This window comes from Notolepis coatsorum, assembly GCF_963971535.1.
Source record: "Notolepis coatsorum genome assembly, chromosome: 18".
Lineage (NCBI taxonomy): Eukaryota > Metazoa > Chordata > Actinopteri > Aulopiformes > Paralepididae > Notolepis > Notolepis coatsorum.
Window position 1 is genome coordinate 77,101,088 of NC_140182.1, and position 18,864 is coordinate 77,119,951.

The window sequence follows — 18,864 nt, forward strand, 5'->3', positions numbered from 1 at the left end:
TTACAGTTACAGAGTGCAGAACTGATGCACACAAGCCTCACAGTTACAGAGTGCAGAACTGATGCACACAAGCCTCACAGTTACAGAGTGCAGAACTGATGCACACAAGCCTTACAGTTACAGAGTGCAGAACTGATGCACACAAGCCTCACAGTTACAGAGTGCAGAACTGATGCACACAAGCCTTACAGTTACAGAGTGCAGAACTGATGCACACAAGCCTCACAGTTACAGAGTGCAGAACTGATGCACACAAGCCTCACAATTACAGAGTGCAGAACTGATGCACACAAGCCTTACAGTTACAGAGTGCAGAACTGATGCACACAAGCCTCACAGTTACAGAGTGCAGAACTGATGCACACAAGCCTTACAGTTACAGAGTGCAGAACTGATGCACTCAAGCCTTACAGTTACAGAGTGCAGAACTGATGCACACAAGCCTCACAGTTACAGAGTGCAGAACTGATGCACACAAGCCTCACAGTTACAGCGTGCAGAACTGATGCACACAAGCCTCACAGTTACAGAGTGCAGAACTGATGCACACAAGCCTTACAGTTACAGAGTGCAGAACTGATGCACACAAGCCACAGTTACAGAGTGCAGAATTGAGGTTGGAATCAAGTCTAACTTCAAATCATTCTCCCACACAGAGGTTTACCTGGACAGGTGCCTCAGAGTCTCATTGGTCACTGGAGTGCAGGACAGGTTGAGGTAGAGTAGGATGGAGCAGCTCTCAACCATTCTCTGCACCATCTCATCCTGCCCACGTGAAAAGTACAGCGATGCAAAGTCAAATCCATGCATAGCTACAGTATCTAAACTATACAAACTTTTGACTAAAGGCTGTACAATAATAATATTATAATTTGTGGAATGTATAATCTCGTAAAATGTATGAGAAGGTTTGCTTCCATCTGAAGAGGTTTTTCAAGTACTTAATCTGGTGTATTTTGAGAGAGGGATACAGTTTTTGTATTCTGTATCATTTTATCATTTATACCGGCACATTATATTATATTAGATTAACTAAATTAAATTGACATCTAACCAGAGTACAAAGTAGCAGTAAAGTGCATTGCAGTATACAGTATAACATGTCAATATGTGGAGTATATATGATGAAGCTACGGAGTAAATATCAGTGCGTACAGTGTACAGTCATGATACACTTGACGGGTGTTTAGCTGGAGTTGAGGATGTAGAGAAAATACTTATTGGAGACTGGAACACGAATATGCAACGAAAAGATGCACCCGTCTTCAAGTCTTTCAGTAGGTTTTGCGATCTGCATGGCTTCAGCCAGCTAATCACAGCATCTTACCTCCATCTCGAAAGTCATGGAAAAAATAGTATACGAACAGGTCGAAAAGTACCTTGCGGGAAAAAATCGAATCTACAAATTACAATCTGGCTTCAGAACATCCCACTCCACTGACACATGCCTTCTCTATTTGAACGACCACATCAAACAAGAGGTGGACGGACGTGGGCAAATACTGCGGCATGGTCATGCTGGACCTACAAAAGGCCTTCGACCAGGGGCGTCATTTTGGTATGGCAAGGTATGGCACTCGCCATACCTTGGCAAAAAAAAAAGTAAAGATTTTTTTTTTTTTTTTATTACGTTTTTTTATGTTGATTTATAATTTGAATGTCAACATTATGAACGAAGCTTCGAACTATTCGGTACAGCCCTAGCATGTTTTGATATTGTCAATTATCTCACTTTCACTAGGTGACTTTTACTGTGACTAACTGAAATATGCCCAAAAGAAAAGGAAAATGGACATAGGGACGTTTTTTAATCAAAGGGCAGCAGAGACAAGTGATACAGGGACACAGGTAAGGTCTGGCTTAGTGATTATAATAGTGCAGTTCAGCATTCAGTAACCCATTTTTGTGAATGTGTTTTTGATACTACATTCTGTTGAACACACACCTCAAAACCGTACCTAAGGAAAATTGGCTCAATTGCAAGAAAAGTAATAGACAGTTATGATATTACATTCTGCATAATTCGTATGCAAAATATTGTGGTTCCCTGCTTTAGTCTGTTGACACATTTCTATACTAAAAATGCTTGTGTAGTCCTGTGTCATACCTAAATGTCATATAACTGAATTGTATAGAAACAACTCACCAAAAGTGACTATTGCACAACTGATTTGACAAAAAAAATCCACCAAGGGGGGTAAACCCCCCCTTCACCCCCCCTTCACCCCCCTCCTCGCCATACCTTGGCTTTTACTGAAATGACGCCACTGCCTTCGACACTGTCAATCACTCCATTCTGATTGACAAGCTAAAAGCAATTGGTTTTGATAGTCTATCAGTGAGCTGGATGTAATCCTACCTAGAGGGGAGAGAACAGATGGTGGAGGTAAACGATACCCTATCCCCCCCCCCCCCCCCTCCCAGTGAGCTGTGGTGTTCCACAAGGAAGCATACTAGGACCGTTACTGTTCCTAATTTATGCAAATGACATGTCGTCAGCTTGTGACTGCAACTTGTTCCTGTTTGCGGATGACTCAGCCCTGCTGGTCTCTGACAAGAACAAGTTACAGGTTGAAAAAACCCTCAGCTCGGAACTCGGCAGAATCTGCACCTGGCTCGCTGATAACAAACTAGTTTCAAGTTCAAGTTTCAAGTTTCTTTAATAGTTGTCATACAGAAGTACAGGATACTTTCATACAAAATGCTTCTTACTGTTACGCTCCAGAGACTGTGCTAGACAAGATAGTATCAAATAACATAGTATAGCATGTAATTTAGAAGTAGAAAATGAGGTCACAGTGTTCAGTATAGACATATGTACAATGTTCGATGCAGAATAGACGTAACTGAGTTACCATATAATATACAATACTATGCTACTAATGTACAGTACTATATAGTGCAAAGCAGAAATGGGATGAGGTACAATTTAGGTACAATTTACAGTAAGGTGTACGAGTTGTAGTGCAATCCTTCATCAATAAATATAAAGTGTGGGGAGTGGGTGCTACAGTGTGTTTGTTTAAAGTGAGTGTGTGCTATAAAGTGTGTGGAGTGGGTGCTACAGTGTGTTTGTTTAAAGTGAGTGTGTGCGTGTGGATGTGTGTGCTATGTGCGTTTGATGGTTGTTGTTGTGTAGTGTTCATTGTTCGTTTAGCAGCCTGATGGCCTGGGGATAGAAGCTTCTTCTGAGTCTTTCTGTGCTCGCCTTGAGACTCCGGTATCGCTTGCCTGACCGCAGCAGTTCAAAGAGGCAGTTGTTCGGGTGACTGGAGTCTTTAATGATTCTCTTAGCCTTGCCCCTGCAACGCTTGTTGTAAATGTTCTGGAGGGTGGGGAGCCCCCCTCCAATTGTGCGTTCGGCTGAACGTGTCACTCTTTGTAGTCTGCTTCGGTCTTGTGCAGTGCTATTCCCAAACCAGCAGGAGGTGATGTTGCCAGTCAGGATGCTCTCTATTGTACATGAGTAGAAGTTCTTAAGGATCTTCTGACTGACTTGGAACTTCCTTAGGCGCCTGAGGAAGTAGAGGCATTGTCGTGCCTTCTTCACAACACTGTCAATGTGTGTGGTCCATGTCAAGTCCTCGGATATGTAGGCTCCGAGGTACTTAAAGCTGTTGACTCTCTCAACCAGTGCCCCGTCGATGCTGAGGGGGCTGTAGTCCTTGACCCCCGACCTCCTGAAGTCCACAATCATCTCCTTTGTTTTGCTGACGTTCAGGGAGAGGCTGTTTTCCTGGCACCATCCCGCCAGGACCTTGACCTCTTCCAGGTAGGCCCTCTCGTCGTTGGCAGAGATCAGGCCCACCACCACTGTGTCGTCAGCAAATTTGATGATTGTATTGCTACTCCGCTGAGCCACACAGTCGTGTGTGTACAGGGAGTAGAGGAGGGGACTCAGAACACAGCCCTGGGGGGCCCCTATGTTGAGGGTGATGGATGAGGAGGTGCAGTTGCCTGCTCTCACCACCTGGGGTCTGCCCGTCAGGAAGTCCAAGACCCACTGGCAGAGGTCATAGTTCAAGCCCATTAGACCTGGGTAAAACAGAGTCCATTCTCTTCTGTTCAAATAACAAACTCAGCAAGACCAACGGCTTCTCAGTTACAGTGGGTGACAATATTGTCACAAGGAAAGATGAATTACATACCTGGGTTCCATCCTAGAGGCAAATATTTCCTGTGACAAAATGGCATCCAATGTAATCAAAAAAGTCAACCAACGAACTAGATTGAGCCGTACTGTATTGTACCCATTCTGCAATCTGTTAAATAAAGTTTTCATTCATTCATTCATTAATTAAAGCATAGCGATAAATACATATTCATAGCATAACATTAGTATTTAGATAAGCCACAGAAAAAATCACGTTATAAAAATAAGCAGTTTCTAAGAAAAAACGATTTGTTATGTGCATTTTTGAAGCATATTTATCATTATGGGCGCAGCCATTTTGTTGCTGACGTCATGGGGCTGGTTTGGTGTATACACTGCTGGTTAGCTGCCTATAGTGAATGGGTCAGTCAGTAAATAAAATGTTGCCTACAAAACAACGGGACCGCGGTGGTTCTTTTTGTATTGCTCCTGGCTGTTCAAACTAATTTTACCGTGTGAAAGAGAGGAAAGTTGGTTAATTTCCACAAACTACCAGTGAAAAAAACAGTGTTGTTGGCACGTTGGCTCAGGCTGGCTGCACTCAGGCGGCGCGACCAGCCTGTTGGACAGGGAAGGAGGATCTGCAGCGAACACTTCATTGCCTCGGATTATGTTGTTGGGGTGGGAGGTTTGTCCAGAAGACCACTAATCAGCTGAAGCCGGACGCGGTTCCCTCGGTCTTCGACAGACAGACCGGCCCAGGCAGTTCAGCGTCGCGGAGCATTCAGCCTGCTGGCTACCTAGCTCCACTTCAACCAGCGTCACGGAGCATTCAGCCTGCTGGCTAGCTAATAGCCTCAGCAAGCTAATGGTAGCTGGCTCCAGCAGCTTGTCGGTGTGCTAATAGCCTCGGAAAGCTAACGGTAGCTAGCTCCAGCAGCTTGTCGGTGTGCTAATAGCCTCGGCAAGCTAACGGTAGCTGGCTCCAGCAGCTTGTCGGTGTGCTAATAGCCTCGGCAAGCTAACGGTAGCTGGCTCCAGCAGCTTGTCGGTGTGCTAATAGCCTCGGCAAGCTAACGGTAGCTGGCTCCAGCAGGTTGTCGGTGTGCTAATAGCCTCGGCAAGCTAACGGTAGCTAGCTCCAGCAGCTTGTCGGTGTGCTAATAGCCTCGGCAAGCTAACGGTAGCTGGCTCCAGCAGCTTGTCGGTGTGCTAATAGCCTCTGCAAGCTAACGGTAGCTGGCTCCAGCAGCTTGTCGGTGTGCTAATAGCCTCGGCAAGCTAACGGTAGCTGGCTCCAGCAGCTTGTCGGTGTGCTAATAGCCTCGGCAAGCTAACGGTAGCTGGCTCCAGCAGCTTGTCGGTGTGCTGGAGCCTCGGCAAGCTAACGGTAGCTGGCTCCAGCAGCTTGTCGGTGTGCTGGAGCCTCGGCAAGCTAACGGTAGCTAGCTCCAGGCTATTAGCACATCGACAAGCTGCTGGAGCTCCCGACACTCGGCTGGTTGAAGTGGAGCTAGGTAGCCAGCAGGCTGAATGCTCTGCGACGCTGAACTGCCTGGGCCGGTCTGTCTGTCGAAGACCGAGGGAACCGCGTCCGGCTTCAGCTGATTAGTGGTCTTCTGGACAAACCTCCCACCCCCAACAACATAATCCGAGGCAATGAAATGTTCGCTGCAGATCCTCCTTCCCTGTCCAACAGGCTGGTCGCGCCGCCTGAGTGCAGCCAGCCTGAGCCAACGTGCCAACAACACTGTTTTTTTCACTGGTAGTTTGTGGAAATTAACCAACTTTCCTCTCTTTCACACGGTAAAATTAGTTTGAACAGCCAGGAGCAATACAAAAAGAACCACCGCGGTCCCGTTGTTTTGTAGGCAACATTTTATTTACTGACTGACCCATTCACTATAGGCAGCTAATCAGCAGTGTATACACCAAACCAGCCCCATGATGTCAGCAACAAAATGGCAGCGCCCATGGCGAAAACAGGGAAATTATATTTGATTTTTCAGACAAATAAGCAGGATTTCACATTTTATTATAGGACCCTGTCTTACACAAGGTACACAACAAACAAACTAGGATTACATTGTTCACTGCTTCATCTCCCCTTTAAAGGCAGGTCTGCCATCCCCTTGGCCCATTATTAGGAGTTCACACCTGTGCTCATAATTTGATTATATGAAAGAAAGTCCAAGGTTACATTCCAAAACAAAATATACACCATTTAATAACATGCTACACCTACCCAAACAAAAGGACAGTTAGACTGAAAGAAAAGTGCAATATGAATTACTAGTGAAGTTGTTAGCTTACCTTTGGTTACAAAATAGTAATATTTTAGATGTAAGTGTATACCAGAAACAAGGGAATATAGCCTTATTAGAAGGAGATCCCATCAGGTAAGATAGAGTAGTAAATTACTACATACTGTAAGATACAAAGGCCCCATCCTCTAAGACGGTTACATGATTGTATTATGTTCAATGAATAGTCACCAGTCTATACAATGTTTTACTTACAGTGATATTGGAGCATTCAGACAGGTTTAGCTCCAGTAGATTTCTGCATTCACCTATGAGAGAGAGAGAGAGAGAGAGAGAGAGAGAGAGAGAGAGAGAGAGAGAGAGAGAGAGAGAGAGAGAGAGAGAGAGAGAGAGAGAGAGAGAGAGAGAGAGAGAGAGAGAGAGAGAGAGAGAGAGAGAGAGAGAGAGGTTAGGGAACAATGTAACAAAGCAAATAATTTGATAGGGCTTGGCGATATGGCCAAAATATCATATCGGATATCACAATATCTTTCTTGGTTTTTTGTTCCAGTACAAATTACAATGTGATATGACATTTCATTAACACAATGGTCATGGTGCCAAAAATTACACTGCTTCAAGGAATTTAATAATAACCAGTGTGTATATCAACAAACACGTATAGGCTATATTGTGGATGACTGTATAGTAAAAAGCCCTAACTTTGCATGGATCCATGACAGTATACCTCCTAGAACTATCTGATATACGTACTTTGACACACTACAATTCCCTTGAAGAAGAATGAGTTTGTAAAATGTTGTCGTCAGAATATAATGTTGTCTATATAATTGATGTATCATTTAACAATCTAGATCTAGATTCAATCAGAAATGTCCAGTTATCTTTGCCAAAGAATACAAACACGACTGCAGAATAAAGCATTCTTGTTTGTATTCACTCTGAAGCGGCCTCTCCTTTAGGCTGCATAATGTAGACACTTTGTCTTCTCTTCTCCCGCTGCAGGGAACTGTGTCTCGCCAACAATAACACTGTTGACCTGTGACCCTTGGCTTCTGTTTCCAACTATTTCCGAAGAGCCACTCTCTTGACTCCGGTTCTGCCCACTGGAAAGACAATCCCAGCTGGGCTCAAGATGCGTGTAACCTCCTCTCTCCTCGTGACCCTCCTGGTTCTCCTGCTGGTTCCATCTGCCCGGATGGAAAGAGAAGGCAGGGGCAGAGGGCTCAGAGGGACCCGGCGGGGCCTCAAAAGAGACAGGTAGGAGTTTTCCATGGTGCATATTTCTCCAAATGTACGTATTGTTCATCCCGTTGATTGTGCACTGCGGTGACTTCATGTATGAAACCTGTTGATGAAAGTGTTTCTTTTCTGAAATCATGTCATTGTAAGAATAAGAATAAGAACAAACTGGCAAGGATCGTTAACATGGGCATTGGCCAGTGAAGTCATAGGGAAACCACAAAGAGTTGTCTGAGTTATATGTACTAAGGAATAGGGACAAGGCTCAGAAAATATTGTCTGTTCCTTTGCATCCAATTCACAGTGAGTTTGACAAACTTCCATCTGGAATACGCCATCGATTTCGCCTAGCCCCTAGGGCGGCTGACTGGCGCAGTGGGCAAGGCGCTCGCCACTAACGCAGGATATGCTGGTATCGAGCCCAGCTCTCGACGTTGCTACCGGCTTGGCCGGCCGTCATACTAACACAATTGGCAGTGTTAGAGGGTGGGAAAGCCGGTGGGTGGGGATTGGACGTTGTGGACAGCGACTCCTACAGGTCGGTTGGGTGACGCCGGTACGGCGGAAACAGGAAGTGTAGGGGGCAGCGTGAGCCTCCCACGCGTTACTCCTCGCCACTGAGAGTTTGAGCTGTTGCGGTGAAAAGATGCGACAGGCTGCCTCCTCGTGTACCGGAGGGGACACGTGATGCAAGGCTTCTATCCTCACTACAGCCGACCAGTGGGAGGCATAGTCTAGCAACGTTCAAGACAGGGGAGGGTAGCGGTCAGGTGGCGTAGCGGAGATTGCGTTCGTCACCAACCCCGGAGACGCTGGATTCGCCTGTTCGAATCCAGCTCACAGCTCCGGGGTTGTCACCAGCTTGGCTGGCCGTTCACACTAATACAATTGGCAGTATTAGAGGGTGGGAGAAGCTGGCGGGGTGGGTCCGGGTTGTTGTAAACAGCGACTCCTACAGTTCGGTCGGGGCGCCTGCTAAGCGCGGATAGGATCTAAGTGGGATAGTGTGATCCTTCCACACGCTACGCCCTCTCAGTGAGAGTCCGCGCTGCCAGGTGAAAAGAAGCGGTTGATTGGTTAGACGTGTGTCGGAGGAAGCACGTGATAGCCTCCACTCTCCCAGACCGACTGTGGGGGGTAAGTGCACAGCGACCAGGAAGGGGATTGGGAATTGGCATAACGACTAACATTGGGATGGGAGAAAATCTGAGGAAAAAGGAGGGGGAAAAAGACCAAAAAAAAAAGAGACAGGGGAGGGTAGAATTGGAAATACGAAATTGGGATGGGAGAAAAAGGGGATAAAAAAAATAAAACATTTCGCCTAGCCCCCCAAAACATATCTAAGAGGTGTTTCATTCCACATGCCATTGCTCTGATAAATTCTTAGATTTTCATTTTAACCATGGTGCTGATTAGGTGCCTGAAGCTCTGTCTGTGTTTGTGTTGATAGGCAACCGTGGTGAAGCCAAAGATCAATTTCCACGAAAGTTGACAAATAAAACTCTCTCTCTCTCTCTCTCTCTCTCTCTCTCTCTCTCTCTCTCTCTCTCTCTCTCTCTCTCTCTCTCTCTCTCTCTCTCATAAGAGGTAGCAAGCCCTACAGCAGAGCAGGCCCCTCCAGGCTTGTGGCATCCGACTGCTCACTGACCACAGAATCCAGGGCCGTATTCCTGGACTGTCAGGACCGCCTCCTCGCCTCCGTCCCGGCCTCAGACGCCTGGTCCCAGGAGCCCGACCACCTCCTTCTGGCCCGCAACCAGATACGGGTCCTTCACGACGGGGCCTTCGCCGGGTTCGAGAATTTAAAGAGTCTGGACCTGCAGCAGAATCAGATCTCCATAGTGGCGGAAGGGGCCTTCCAGGGCCTGACACGCCTCAGGACCCTGCTGCTACAGCACAACCGCCTGGGCACGCTCAGCGAGGAGGCCGTCATCCCCATGCCCAGCCTGCACTACCTACGTCTCTACGACAACCCCTGGGAATGCCACTGCCCCCTGGATAGTCTCGTGCGCACCCTACAGGTCCCTAGCAACCGTAACCTAGGAAGCCACGCCAGGTGAATGATTCTAAAAAGTGATTTATTCATTCCTCAGGTGAGCCACACATGGAGGTGTCTCAGTAGATTCGATCAAATGTATTGTCATTATACAGTACAATTGCAGTACAATGAAAAGGAAGTTTGGCATCCAACCAGAGTGCAAATTGTTGGATTCTGGCAATCAGCCAATCTCATCTCATCATGGCTCCTTTGTGACTCTCTCTGTTGTGCGTTGTGTTTTATTGCAACCCCTGATAGTACATCCATAGTCATAAGAAACTACACTGCAACTGGATCTCTTTCCTCAGACCATCATGTTTATCATAAACCTAGCCTCGTCATCAGATGTAAACCAGTTCTGTATTGTCATTGTTCAGTCTTAATTCTCGTCTCTCCGTCTCCTGTCATTAGTCCGATGGTTCTGGGCCTTGTCGTAGCCAACCACCATATCTGCTAGTGATGATGTGTCATCTTCTCCATTGCTGCCCCCCCCCCCCCCTTTGCGAGGGGAGGAGGGAGCCGTTTCAAAGTCTCTGATCAACGCTTCTCCTCTGTGTGTCGTAGCTCAGTCTAACTTACACCCGGAAGACACTCACATTATATTATTCTCGCCATAGCAACGACAGGCCAGGCCCCTCTTCTCGATGCTATGTGACACGCTGTTATGACAACTGCTGTTCACCTTTAACACACACTAAACATCTGTTCTATTGATGTCAAACTCTCCATAGTTCTCTCTCAGTCCTTATCAGTGTTTATGTTAGCGAGCTGCCGAACGACCTCGAAGCCACACACCCTGCTTGCTACCGTGGAGACACAGAACTGGCTGCCCTACTTTTAAGATCTATAGATCCGTCTGAGTAGATGCTGTCACCCACCGATATATATACATTATATACACCTTGAAAAACATAGACATCCTTCAAAATGTAACAGTAAAGTGTAATAGTAATATACAATGTACAGGTGATTAAACTGGGTATAAAATATATAAATGAGTACTACTGAGTAATAATGCTAATCAGATGCATGTATAGAGTTGTAGTATTAATATGTACAGTGATACATGAATAGCAGGGGTGACAGTGGCTAAGGAGGTAGAGCGGTCATTTGGTAATCAGAAGGTTCCTGGTTTGATTCCCGCTCCTCCCGGGCAGCGTGTCGAAGTGTCCTTGAGCAAGATACTTAACCCCTAACTGCTCCCTATGAGCAGCTTGGCACTTTACATGGTCGCCTCTGCTATCTGTGTGTGAATGTGTGAGTGAATGGGTGAATGTGAGGAACAAAATTGTAAAGCGCTTTGGATAAAAGCTGCTAATGCACCATTTACCAGTAAAGACACCATGGTAGTAAATCTTACTGGCCAGCAGCCAGTAGTCTGTATCTGTAGTATATATACACAACGAGATTGCTTACCAGTTGTTATTTTCTGTTAGCTATTTGCCATTAGTTAAATACCATCCCCTTTACCCCACACCATTAACTTCAATTATTTGGCTCCCAGTGCATGAACTTTTGGGGAGGTTTTACATGTAAGCACATCATCATAACCTCAGCTTTTGGGGAGGTTTTAGATGTAAGCACATCATCATAACCTCAGCTTTTGGGGAGGTTTTAGATGTAAGCACATCATCATAACCTCATCATTCTCCCAGTGTGTGAGCTTTTGGGGAGGTTTTAGATGTAAGCACATCATCATAACCTCATCGTTCTCCATCCACCCTCCAGGTGTTCAGAGCCTGCCAAGCTGAGCGGCATGAAGCTGAGGGAGCTCAACCCCGAGCTGCTCTGTCAGGAGTCCCAACTACACATCACCAACTACACACAGAGCGACCAGATGGACTTCTCGGACTCTCTGCTACCCAGTCCCATCCGCAGCAAGCCAGACGCCACCGTCTCCTGCCACACCTACCTGTTCCCCACGCCACGGCTGGACTGTAGGAACAAAGGTTAGCTCATTTACATTTAGTCATTTAGCTGACGCTTTTATCCAAAGTGACTTACAAGTCCTGTACAGGAAGGGCACGACTCTGGCAGCTAAGGGTCAGTAACATTGTTCATCAAACTCTCCTTCTACTGCAGTAGTCTACTCACACTGCGAATGGCCGGCTGTCCCAAGGTACACTATAGGTCAATAAAAGAAAATAATAATAATATATATATTTTTAATCAATGCAGTTGAAACGTCACCTTAGGATTGATAATTTGCGATGCATCAATGCATTGTTACACCCCTAGTAAATGGCAAATGGTGCATTTATATAGTAGCTTTTATCCAAAGCGCTTTACAATTTGTTCCTCACATTTGACCCATTCACTCACACATTCACAAACCGACGGCAGAGGAAACTATGCAAGGTGCCAACCTGCTCATCGGGAGCAATTAGGGGTTAAGTGTCTTGCCCAATGACACTTCGACACGCTGCAGGGGCGGGAATCAAACTCTGCTGGAATGAGAAAACAAAGAGCAGGCAAAGAGAGACAGACAAACACATTCCTACGCGGAGCTGTCTCTCCCACGGTGATATGTCACAACCTGTTCCACAGCTCTGCCCGAGAGAGCCCACATTTATACCAAATCCGGACATCCATGACCAAAATAGTTGGAAGGAAAATTTGGCTGATAAACAAGGTTGCACAGACGCTGTGAAATTTAATTATAAATATTTTTCGGTTCTTATTTATAAAAGAGTCAAAAGATATGGGGGGGGGGGGGGAATAATATAATGTTAAAAATAATACTAGTATAGGTGGCACCCGGTTTGTTTACTTCCTCTTTGGGCAGAAAGAAAGTCATCCAGCTCTCTGCATAGGAGGAATGACTGACAATGTGTCAGGTTTTCCTACTCGACTCTGCAGCATGTGAGCTTGCGTTTCCACTTTCTTGTCTCACTCTAGAGTTCACTCTATCCCATCTTCACGAGGAACTAGGAAACTATTGGCCAAATAAAGGTATTATCATCACATATCAAGTCCACCTGGAACAACTAATAAACAAAACCGATAACGGGTCCAATCCACTCTGGATTACATTAAACCTATCCATGTGTGCTAGCTTAAATACAAGCCTATTGGCCGAAGGCCCGGATATACACTTAACATCGCATCAGGCCCGGACCGGCCGCCAGGGAGTCGGGACAGTTCTGTTGCCTGATTTGACCTGCAGTCGTGACCAAAAGACAGCACAAACAAAAAAGGGTATTCGGTCCAAATCACATTAGCAGGGTGTTAGCATGTTAGCTGTAGGCTAAGTCCACACATGTGGTCCACAGACTGAATTCATTATCAGTTCATTTTGGCCCTGCTCCCTTCTCCACATGCCACAGATCAAGTGGACCGTTTCTCCCTACAGCGTTCTCTGCTCTGCACCTGCATTGTATTCTGAATGAAATCGCATCAACCCTCACAGGAGCGAGTATATCAGATTCAAATTCTTTATTGCAATAATTACTAATATAATTATTGTAACGTATGATATACTGAAACCGATAGGGCATACATCTGCACCTTTGTTTACACTGTTTATCTTTCTCATATTTATATATTGAGAATCTACTATTACCCTGCCCATACCTGTACCTCCCATCCCCCCTCCCCCATGCTGCTATGACGCCCAAATTTCCCCAAGGGGATTGTTAAGTAAAGTATTGATGTTTGCATGTAACCGCATGATACTTATCCACAGCAAGAGGGCGCTGTCGGCAGAATGAGACGCGGTCTAATGACTGACGTCATGTACTTGATAAAAGGGAATGTTCCCCCCCTTTCTATCTCTCTGTGCTCTAGCTCTCACGGAGAGCAGGTCATGTGGTGCATATGTAAATAGACCATGCCATTTAGGCTAAAGATGAATACCTCATCATGACAAAGTTATTGCTGTTAATGTGACTCTGACAACAGGTTATGGGCCCAGATCACGGAAGAGCAAAGTAACGGTAGCTAGTTAGCTGAAAAGTATAGGCTAGTTTAGCGGTGGGAGAACTGCGAGATGCTGAAGCTAGGCTAACGGGCAGCTAAGCTAAGCTACAACCAAAATCCATGGCGACCAGAGGCAGAAGCAAGTGGCCCACGTTTGACGGAAGGGCAGAAGAATATGAGCTCTGGGAAGAGAGGATGTTGTGCTGCATGCACGGAGTGGGGCTGAAAAAGATGATTTTATCAGAGCTTACAGGAGAAATAGCGGAGGCCACGAGCCCTAGATGCTAAGCTGAACGCCGACGCGTACTGTGAGTTAGCACCGCTCCTCGACAACACGAGTTTGGGACTAATATTCAGAGACACAAAGGACAAGGGCTGAGAGAGTCTCAAAGTGTTGAGAGAGCACTACATCGGCAAAGGTAGGCCCTGGATTGTCTCCTTGTACATAACAATGACCGCGCTGAAGAAAGCTAACACAGAGACTGTGACTGAATATATCATCAGGGCAGAACAGATCATCACGGCACTCAAGAGTGCAGGTGAAGCACCAAGCGAGGGACTGATGATGGCGACTACCGGAGATGTATAAACCATTCACGCTGTTGGTGACACACGGTTCAGCAGACACGTCGCTGGGGGAGTTCAAGGCCAAGCTGCGGAACTTCGAAGACTCAGACCCGGTCGCCGAGGAGGCGGGAGAGAGGATAACGCCAAGGAAGAAGACCGGACCCCCGACGGAGCTGGCGTGTTGGCGATGCGGAGAAAAGGGTCACCGGACAGACGGTCAACAGCCACCAGAGGATGATGGCGAGAAGCACCCTAGGGTGATGTCACATGCCTCATGCAGTGGGAGATATCCCTCCCAGGAGCATAAACCCCCAAAGTATCTGGGAGATTATGCTCAGAGAGAAAATGACGTAGTAGTGAGTGGTGTACCTCAGACCTTTAAAGAGGCCATGATATCCCCTGAGTCGGGAAAATGGGAGAGAGCGATGGATGAGGAGATGAAGTCCCTGGAGGACAATCAGACTTTCACTCTAACAAAATTACCAGAAGGCAGACAGACAGTGGGAGGAAAATGGGTGCACTCAATCAAGGAGGGTATTGAGGGACACGACAGATGGAGGTGGCGTCTGTATATACATACACAAAGACACCAAATTCATCAACAGAAATGACCTGAATCATAAATCAATTGAAACTGTATGGGTGGAAATCCTATTCGAAAGGGCGAAATCCCTACTGGTTGGCTCAATCTACAGGCCACCAGATCATAGTGGCTTTTATGATACACTTGACAGGTGTTTAGCTGGAGTTGAGGATGTAGACAAAATTCTTATTGGAGACTGGAACACGGATATGCAACGAAAAGATGCACTCGTCTTCAAGTCATTCAGTAGGCTTTGTGATCTGCACGGCCTCAGCCAGCTAATCACCCAACCCACACGTGTATGTGAATCAACTCAGACTACCATTGACCTCATTCTGACCTCCGACAAGTCCAAGATCTCCAATAAAGGGGTTATAGCATGCGGGTTAAGTGATCATTATATGATATTCTGTACTGTAAAACAAAAGGCAGGCTGCCACAAAACAGTCACATCTAGAGACCTCAAAACCTACTCTAGCAAGGCCTTTAACCTTGAACTGGAGAGTCTGGACTGGTCAGATGAACTCAATGGTACACTGGTTGAAGAAACATGGCTTGGTTTCAAAACCAAATTTTCAACAATACTAAACGACATGGCCCCCCTAAGAACCACCAGGGTAAAAAATCGCGCTGAGCCGTGGATGCACTCCGAAATACTGGCCGCTATGAAAACCAAAGACAGAAAATGCTCTGAGTTTAGAAAAAGTCAGTCAAAGCTTACCAAAAGCACGAGCAGTGAACTCCAAGCCCACGTGACCGAACTCAAACTAGAAAGAAACAGACTAAGAAACGACGTAAACTCCATGAACAAAACTGCAAAAAAGAATTTCATCAATGACAAAACTGAGGAAAACAAAAACAAACCATGTGAACTTTGGAAATTACTCAATAATCAACTAGGATGCAGTAAAAAACTTAAAACCAGATTCTCAAACATAAACATAAAAACGGACAACACGCTCATCACAGACAAGCTGGATGTAGCCAATTACTTAAACATTTTCTTCACAAACATAGCCACAACACTGGTAAACAAACTACCCTCCCACTCAGGGCTTTATGGGGTAGAACACATAGTAGCTTACTACAAAAACCTAGGGGTCCGCAAGGACGACTTCAAGCTGGAAATGGTAACAACAGATGAGGTACTCAATAAACTGAGCGTCCTCCAACCTAACAAGGCCACTGGCCATGACAACATCCCCTCCAAATTCCTCAGAGACTCAGCAGCCGCCATCACCCCAGTCATCACACACATAATAAACCTCTCCATAAAACAGGGACACGTCTCCAAGGACTTCAAAATTGCGAGGGTAACCCCTCTGCACAAAAAGGGCAGCAAATTAGACCCAGGCAACTACCGCCCTGTTTCTATTCTCACCTCCATCTCGAAAGTCATGGAAAAAATAGTCTACGAACAGGTCGAAAAGTACCTAGCGGAAAAAAATCTAATCTACGAATTCCAATCTGGCTTCAGAACATCCCACTCCACTGACACATGCCTTCTCTATTTGAATGACCACATCAAACAAGAGGTGGACGCAGGCAAATACTGCGGCATGGTCATGCTGGACCTACAAAAGGCCTTCGACACTGTCAATCACTCCATTCTGATTGACAAGCTAAAAGCAATTGGTTTTGATAGGCTATCAGTGAGCTGGATGCAATCCTACCTTGAGGGGAGGGAACAGATGGTGGAGGTAAACTGTACCCTATCCCCCCCCCCTCACAGTGAGCTGTGGTGTTCCACAAGGAAGCATACTAGGACCGCTACTGTTCCTAATTTATGCAAATGACATGTCGTCAGCTTGTGACTGCAACTTGTTCCTGTTTGCGGACGACTCAGCCCTGCTGGTCTCTGACAATAACAAGTTACAGGTTGAAAAAACCCTCAGCTCGGAACTAGGCAAAATCTGCATATGGCTCGCTGATAACAAACTATCATTACACATGGGCAAAACAGAGTCCATTCTCTTCGGTTCAAATAACAAACTCAGCAAGACCGACGACTTCTCAGTTACAGTGGGTGACAATATTGTCACAAGGAAAGATGAAATTACCTACCTGGGTTCCATCCTAGAGGCTAATCTCTCCTGTGACAAAATGGCATCCAATGTAATAAAAAAAGTCAACCAACGAACTCGATTCTTGTACCGGATCTCCTCTCTGGTAAACAAGAATACCCTGAAGACTCTGGCTGGAGCACTCATTCAAGGGTACTACGACTATGCTTGCACCTCATGGTACCAAAGCACCTCAAAGGCGCTAAAAACAAAATTACAAACATCTCAAAACAAACTGGTCAGACTACTGCTTGACCTTACTCCTAGAACCCACCTCACCCCTGCCCACTTTGACAACCTAGGATGGCTTAGAGTAGACGACAGAGTACAGCAACTTGCAATGGGCCTGGTCTACAAGATACACTACACGACCAAGGTACCCATGTACATGTCAAAATACTTCCCAAAGGTCAGTGAATACCACGATCACAACACCAGAGGGAGCGCCACAAATCATGTTAAACCCAGATTCGGCTCAAATAAGGGAATAAACACGTTTCGCAATTATGCCACATCAATGTGGAACGCCCTACCCAAAGCTGTAAAGGAATGTGGATCACTACCCACTTTCAAAACCACTCTCAAGGGACACCTACGGGAGACTGCAATTCAAAACTGGCCCCTGTAAATGTCCTAACCCAACCCCCTCCAATGTACAGTCACTTACCTAGTATGGTTTTGTCAACAGTCCAATGTACAATTTTGCTTGTTTGTACAGTGTCTCCCCCCCCCCTCAATGTACAGTTTTGCTTGTTTATACAGTGTTTCTCCCCCCCCCCCCCAACCACCTCCAATGTAAATTACCCAGTATGGTTGACAATATCCCAATGTACCCAACCCCCCCCACACAACCCCACCCAACCTCCTCCAATGTACATTTTCTACGTCAAATGTATATACTCCCTTTTCTTGACTCCTTCTGAATCACAAACAGTACTGTATTTGCAAATCTGGTTTGTCATAAATGTATAGATGTAGCAGTACTGAATATCTGTATGTCATGTATGTCATATATGTCCTGATGAATTGAAAATGGGGGACCCTGATGTAAACAAGACGAAAGTCTTTCTCTGGTCTGCATCCCCTTAACAATTGTGTGTATTGAGCTGTACTGTATTGTACCCATTCTGCAATCTGTTAATAAAGTTTTCAATCAATCAATCAATCAATCAGATACAAGGCTAGGTTTGTAGCGAAAGGCTACAGTCAGAGGGAAGGGATAGACTATGGTGAGATATTATCACCTACAGCTAATCTGACCAGTGTGTGTGTAGTGATGCAGAAGGCAGCCCAAGACGACTTGATCTTACATCAAATGGATGTGAAGACAGCCTACCTGCACGCGCCTATTGATAGAGATATATATATGGAACAACCTGAAGGTTACGAGAAGAAAGGAGAGAAGCTAGTGTGTAAGCTACAAAAATCCATTTACGTTCTGAAACAGTCTGGGCGAGATTGGAACGAGATGCTTCATACATGTCTAATTGACGACCACTTCATACAGAACCCAGTAGACCCCTGTGTTTATACAAAGGAGTCAAAAGAGTCAGGGAAGGTAATAATTGTGATTTGGGTGGATGATTTAATTATCGCAGCCAACAACACTAAGAGCCTAGAGCAAGTGAAGGGTATGCTTTCCATCAGATTCAAGATGAAGGACCTAGGCAGGTTAAAGCATTTCCTAGGCATGGAACAGTCCGCCAGTTGTGTGCAAATATCCCAGAAGAGATATGTGGAAAAGATCCTGAATCATTTTGACATGCAGGAGTGTAACTAGGGAAACATCATGTGACCAAAAGCTAAACTACACTGAGGATGCACCAAAAATGACAGATGTGAAAATGTACAGAGAGGCTGTAGGCAGCCTCATCTATTTGACTACATGTACTCGCCCTGACCTATGTTTTGTAGTAAGTAAGTTATCACAGCATTTTGCTGATCCCACAGAAGAGCACTGGATTACAGCAAAACATGTTTTTCGTTATCTTAGAGGTACTGCAGATAAACAGCTTTGTTTTATAAAGAGCAGCGAGGGTTTAGGCCTCCAAGCCTATAGTGATGCAGACTGGGCGGCGGATGCCAGCAACAGGAGA

General features: G+C 45.7%; 2 protein-coding genes across 3 annotated transcripts in view; one reads left to right on the top strand and one right to left on the bottom strand.

Annotated features, from left to right (window-relative positions):
* The window catches only part of fbxl13 (F-box and leucine-rich repeat protein 13), a gene marked incomplete at both ends in the record, with an annotated part of 115,009 nt that overhangs the window by 34,527 nt on the left and 61,618 nt on the right, over positions 1-18,864 (bottom strand). Inside the window, 2 exons of the mRNA XM_084335247.1 lie at positions 665-765; positions 6,613-6,665. Of these exons, the coding sequence (XP_084191373.1) occupies positions 665-765; positions 6,613-6,665 (154 nt within the window). The remainder of the gene's footprint in view (positions 1-664; positions 766-6,612; positions 6,666-18,864) is intronic.
* LOC311245145 (leucine-rich repeat-containing protein 17-like) overlaps positions 1-18,864 on the top strand; it is a 50,265-nt gene that overhangs the window by 3,086 nt on the left and 28,315 nt on the right. Inside the window, exons 2-4 of one of the 2 annotated variants that reach the window (XM_084334943.1) lie at positions 7,435-7,617; positions 9,185-9,655; positions 11,366-11,586. In XM_084334943.1, coding sequence (XP_084191069.1) covers positions 7,493-7,617; positions 9,185-9,655; positions 11,366-11,586 — 817 coding nt within the window. In that variant the 5' untranslated portion in view covers positions 7,435-7,492. Of the gene's footprint in view, positions 1-7,362; positions 7,618-9,184; positions 9,656-11,365; positions 11,587-18,864 lie in introns of both variants that reach the window. The other variant, XM_084334942.1, reaches the window with a different exon arrangement.